The sequence below is a fragment of the Erpetoichthys calabaricus genome, chromosome 12 (genome assembly GCF_900747795.2).
Source record: "Erpetoichthys calabaricus chromosome 12, fErpCal1.3, whole genome shotgun sequence".
Classification (NCBI taxonomy): domain Eukaryota; kingdom Metazoa; phylum Chordata; class Cladistia; order Polypteriformes; family Polypteridae; genus Erpetoichthys; species Erpetoichthys calabaricus.
In genome coordinates this window covers 50030203-50036202 of record NC_041405.2, presented here as the reverse complement: position 1 = coordinate 50036202, position 6000 = coordinate 50030203, and the positions used below count along the sequence as shown (strand labels likewise).

The 6000-nt window shown below is 40.9% G+C and overlaps 1 protein-coding gene across 1 annotated transcript in view; it reads left to right on the top strand.

The window, feature by feature from the left end:
• ophn1 (oligophrenin 1) overlaps positions 1-6000 on the top strand; it is a 213061-nt gene that overhangs the window by 105078 nt on the left and 101983 nt on the right. Inside the window, exon 11 of the mRNA XM_028815498.2 lies at positions 4296-4374. Coding sequence (XP_028671331.1) covers positions 4296-4374 — 79 coding nt within the window. The remainder of the gene's footprint in view (positions 1-4295; positions 4375-6000) is intronic.

Genomic DNA, 6000 nt, shown 5'->3' with positions numbered 1-6000 from the left:
ATAGTACCTTTGAGGGTGATAGAAAGAAGAGAAGAACTAGGAGATATGATGAACTGTGGCATACGCAGAGCTTGGTGCTTTAGATCAGTGGTCCCCAACCTTCTTGACAGCAAGGACCACTTTATTAGATGCAAATTTTTCCACGGACTGGTGGGGGGGGGGGGGGGGTGGGGGGGCAGTTTTATACACAATTTACATAACATTTCTATTATTACTAGGGGGCTCCGCCCCCTGCTCGCTTCGTTCGCCAACCCCTGGTGTTGGGAATGACAAAGAGCGTGATGTATGAATGAGATATAGAATAGTGTGACAGTGTAGATGATGCAAATAGAAAGCAAACAATAAAGTGTGTGGCACAGTGTAAAGGTTTATTTGAAAATTTCTTTATACACGCCGTTTAAGTGTAAAAGGTAATTCCAGCTCAGAACTTGTAAGGTCATTTAAGATGGTTATTGTTGTGATCAGAGTCAAGTTTGTCAGAGATTAGAAAGAGTTGTGTCTCTCCAGGAAGTAATGGAATGACTTGAGTATTAATGTTTTCCACATTAATATTTTTTGGACATAATATAGTGCGTTGTGTTAAAAGGGGCATTTGGTCTAATGAGATTGCTGTTCCAAATCTCTCTGTAACTAAGTCGTCGCAGATAAAGGCTTGAGGAATTGTAATAATATGTGGCTGAAGTCCATCTGTATTGGTGAGTGTACCATCTCTCAGTTGTAATAAGCAATTGTTATGATCTGGTTCTGGACATTGTATCTTTTTTACTAACTGTATCTTTTGAAAGCAATGCCAATTGTCTGCGTATTTTAAGGTGCACTGAACAATAGCTGAGTGCATGGCATCTGGAAGAATAGCTAATCACTGTCTAAAATCTCCTCCTCATAAAAGTACCTTTCCTCCAAATCGAATATTATTATTCATAAACGTTTGTAGAAGTTTATGAATGGTGTTGAGTAAGTGACTTCATGCCATTGAACATTCATCAATAAACAACATTTTTTCAAGACGGATGTCACGTGCAGTGCCACCGTTAATGTTCATAGTGGATACCGATTTGTAGGATCTAATGCAGTTGATAAAGATTTCACTTTCAGGTACATCGTCAGTTATAAGCTTCTGTAGATATTCAGTATATGAATGTAAAGAAGGCAGTCTAATTTGACCCTTTTGACAACAACGTGTAAATGTATAACTTGTATTGCCAGTTGTTTCTTCAGGGAAGTGAAGTGAATGACAATGATTGCAAATGACATTCATTAATCCGAATGAATTTTCCTGGTGTATGTTTTCCTTGTGCCGTTTGAGAGGCGCGTTGTTGCATGTGTAGTATTTGGGACGTGTTGTTTTGGAGCTGTAATCGATTTGCCTGTGCTGTGTGAGAAGCCCGTTGTAGCCTTCGCTGCCATTAATGTATGTCTGAGACGGGAGGTGTTTCGTTTTGAATCCGTGCCTGTTGCGATGCAGCACTTTGATTGATAGTTTGCGTCATGTGGATCTAGGATGTAGATTTGTGCATATTTGCGTTGTTGATTTGTTTCAGGGTGCACTGTTCCAATGCGATGCAGTATTTGTGCACATATGCGAAAGCAGTATGGGCCATTGCCTTTTGGTGGCCTGATATTTACTCCGGTAGATGCAAAAGCAAATGAACTATTGTAGGATCTAACGCAGTTCATAAAGTTTTTACTTTTAGGTACATCGTTAGTTAGAAGCTTTAGTTGAGCTTTGCGTTTTTGGAGTCGAGACATTTTTTCTTTTAGAAATATGGATAAGTAATAAGGAGTATTGCACTCACTGTTAATATGGAGCCTTTTCTGCGGTTGAACGGTTAATAGTGCCTTATTGTAATGAGATCCACCTATGCCGCATAGCCATCTATTTTGTTGTTTCTTTCGTGTTCGTGTGTTTGTTCCTGTTATCATTTCCTTTTCGTTTTTGTACCCGTGACCATGTATTCATGACTTGTTTCTTTCGCAGCATGCGAAATATGGATAAGTAATAAGGAGGATCGCAGTCACTGTTAATATGTTTCCTTTTCTGCAGTTGAACGGTTAATAGTGCTTTATTGTAAGGAGATCCACCAATGCTGACACCTATACTGTCTAGTGTGAAGGTGTTGATGTTCACTTTGGAATATGTGGCTTTGGGTGTCACTTCTTATGGATGTGTGTGTGTGTTTGTGTGTGTGTGTGTGGGGGTGGGGGGGGTGGGGGTTGAGGATTGTTGTCGCGCGAGCGTCTTCTTTCTTTTTGTGTTCCCGTGTCCTGTTGAATCCCCCTCTTTGTGTGTGTCCCGTCCCTTGCTTGTAGGGTCTGTGGGGTGGTTTTGTGTTCTTTTTTTTGTGTTCCATGGGCTTGTTGAATCCCCCTCTTGGTGTGTGTCCCATCCGGTGCCTGTAGGGGTTGTGCCTTGCTGTTGTGCGCGAGCCTCTTTTTTTTTTTTTTGGGTCTAGTTTCGTGTGCAATGTGTTTCGTGCTTTGCTTGCGTTTGAATACTTTTTTATGTGCCTTTTCCTTTTTTCGGTGCTCTTTGCGCCTCATTTCTCCATTTTTCCTGTGCTCACTCCTTTTTTCTGTGGTCTTGTCCGCCTCTCGCGGCCCCTCATCCGCCTCTCGCGGCCCTTCATCCGCCTCTCTCGCCCTCTTTTGTCCGCCTTTCTCGGCTCCTCAGCCGACTCTCGCGGACTCTTTTTGCGCCTGCGCAGTACGTCTTTTTGCAGCTATGGCCCATTGCCGGATGTGCCTGCGTCCATCATCCGGTTTAGCATTCTCGGTTAGTAATATGGATTAAGTTATTAAGCAGTTTGCATACGTTTGCAACCCGAGATTTTTCTTCTTTGTTTGCATATAACAAAGACATATGCTTTGCATTTGTCATTCCAACAGATTGCACATCACAAACATTAACACTGCTATCTTTCTTTCGTGTCTGCCGTTTCTATAGGAGGGTGACAATGAGTTAAATTCCAATGGATGTTTTTCAAATGTTGACAAGCAATAAGCAAAAGGTATCACTGAAAACCACAGAAAACAAAAATAGCAAAAAAAAAAAAAAATAGTACGAGGAAAGTTCGAAGAAAGAGATTTTTTTTACAATGTTTCTGTTTGGGGATCGTTGTGCAAACGTGCACAACTGAGCTGAGACCACAGATCTAACTGCTCTGTGGATGATTTGTTCAAGCATTTCAAGGTCACTTCGTTGTAATGAAAGCATCTGCTGAATGTACTTCGTAGTAACGCGATTTCTATAGACTCGTGTCATATGGGGAAACTGTCGGGACCATAAAAATAACTTTGTTGTAATACTCTCTCACCTCGGTCTCTCTCCTCTCTCTGCGCTGCTGCAAAGCCCCGCCCGCCAAGCGTTCTGAAAAGTCTGAGTGAGTCTCCGTTGCCGGCAGTTCTCTCGCGGCCCGGCTGTCAGATGGCTGCGGCCGGTAGTGGACCGCGGACCGGGTGTTGGGGACACCTGCTTTAGATAACATTGTGAGCTGTGGTATAGACTGTGGCTGTAGATGCCGAACAATGATTGGTAGTGCTGCTGGCCATCTAGTACATTGTTTATTCATTCTGTTTACACTGACCAATATCTATGTGGTTTAGTGACCTATAACTGTTGTTAATGAAAATGGCTCATACTTTTGAGACCACAGTTTTTGTAAGAAGTGTTTCTCATGTCACAGCAGGTATAATTATGTGGTGGGTTATTTTTATTAATCATTAGGTTGTTGGGTAGCATATCAGCGAGGCACTGAAAAGTGAAAATTTACATAACCAACTTATTACAATAATCAAGCTTTGTAATCTGTACTAGTGTGAGAGCAAAAGTTTCTGTTGTGACCTATACTATAGTGTTAGAAAAGTCAACAGAAAATGGATTACATGCCAATTTTAAGTTTTCCTAGAGAAGAGGATATTAGACACCATATATGGAGTGATGTAGGAGAGCTGATTACATTAGATGTTAAAGATAGGCAATGGGGAGAAATGATAGCAGTAACCTCTAATATTTCACAATGAGGAGAGGTAAAGACATTAGAGACAAATGGGAAAGAGAACATGGAGAGGGATAGGTACTTACAAACAAATGTGAGGACTATGGGTTCTGAAAGCATTTTAACCATAGGTGAAGGACATACAGAGAAGTGTCCAGTGCTCAAAGACACGTATGGTTTGATGAGTTGTTTATTTTATAAAGATTTAGAAGTACAAGGTGAAAGTATTGATTAGAAATGAGTGCTGCCTTATATCCACTCACAAAAAGAATTCCCATTGGCCTTGCCTTTCTTTTTCAGGCCCGGGACCATTACCTTACAGGCACTCTCAGAATCGAACAGACGGCTGTGGATAGAGACAATGGATGGCAAAGAGCCTGTAAGTCCACACATACCGTTTTAATTCTTTTTCATCCTGCAAATTTGTGCATGTACTGCCCTCTGCTGGATTTTTTGCATATTTGCATAATTTACTTTTTCACCTTCTTAGAGTTGGTATTAACTGTAGGCCTACATACTGTTTTACTGAAACCAGTGTTTGAATGTTGTATTATTAAGCATCTCATGCAATGTATTTATCTGAAACAAATAAAGCTTATTAAAAGTTTAAAGTTTTTATAAATATTATAAAAACAACAACACCAAAAAAAGTAAATTTAGTCCTGCTTGAGTTGTATACTCCTAGGTATGTGGGTAAGTAAGTTCCCTAGCCAGTTTCTTACTTTGCCCCTAAATTACAAAGCATGTATTTTACCTTTATTCATTAATATGTCCAGTAATACACCGATAGCTTCAAATACAAGTGTGTGTCAGTAGCTTTAAATACAATGTACCTACGTAGAGTAGTGTTATTTTGTGGGTGGCTCAGGCTCTGTGCACAAGGTGGAGTCAGACATACCACCTTATAGAAGTCCAGTATAGCCAGACTTACAGCAGAGTGCTGTTTCACAAAATTCACAGTGAGCCAAACAAGGAATGGCATGCAGTAAGTGAGACAGAGCAATGGTACAAAAAGTGCACATGTCTTGACTTTGCAGCATTGTGAGAGTATGGGAGGTTCACATCTCCCTCCTTCTTCATGTCACACTTCTTCCGGACATGAGACAGAGTGAGACTACAAGAGGACCTCATGCTGCTTCTTCTTGCATGACAGTTAGTATAAGAGAGCTAGAGTTCAAGAAATGCAGGTCTCATTCTTTCCCATACCACCATGCAGTATGTTAAATGTAAAAACAAATGATGCACACAGTGGGTATAGAAAAGAATCACCCCCTTCGAAATATTCACATTTTTTTTTTGCTTTACAGCCTTACATGAAAACACACAAACCAAGCGGTGGCTCTGAGGCTAGGGATATGCACCGGCAATCAGAAGGTTGCCGGTTCGAATCCCGTAAATGCCAAAAGGGACTCTGCTCTGTTGGGCCCTTCAGCAAGGCCCTTAACCTGCAATTGCTGAGCACTTTGAGTAGTGAGAAAAGCGCTATATAAATGCAAAGAATTATTATTAATTATTTATTATTAACATCCAAGTGAAAGATATCACAGCTACAGTTCAGAAGAATTTTAAAAAATGAAAAACAAGAAATACTGAGATTAATAAAGGATCATCCCCCTCCTAAACTCAATCAGGTGTAAGTGCCCACCATTTCCATTGCAGACCATGATTACTGGCTACCACCTGTGATCAGTTGTAATCAGTGTGATTAGTGAAGCATAAAAACAGCTGTTCCTGGAGCATTCCCTTGCTTGGTAGTGCAACTGACAGCAAACAACTGACTATGGGTGGCAAGCCACTTTCAAAAGATCTCAGGGATAAAGTGGTAGACAGACATAAGGCAGGCGATGGATACAAAAAAAATCTCAAAGGCTTTATCAATCCCAAGGAGCACAGTAAAGTCCATAATAAAGAAGTGGCAAGTGTTTGGTACTACTAGGACCCTCCCTGGATCCGGCTGTCACTCCAAACTGGATGGAAGAGAAAGGAGGAAACTTGTAAGAGAGGC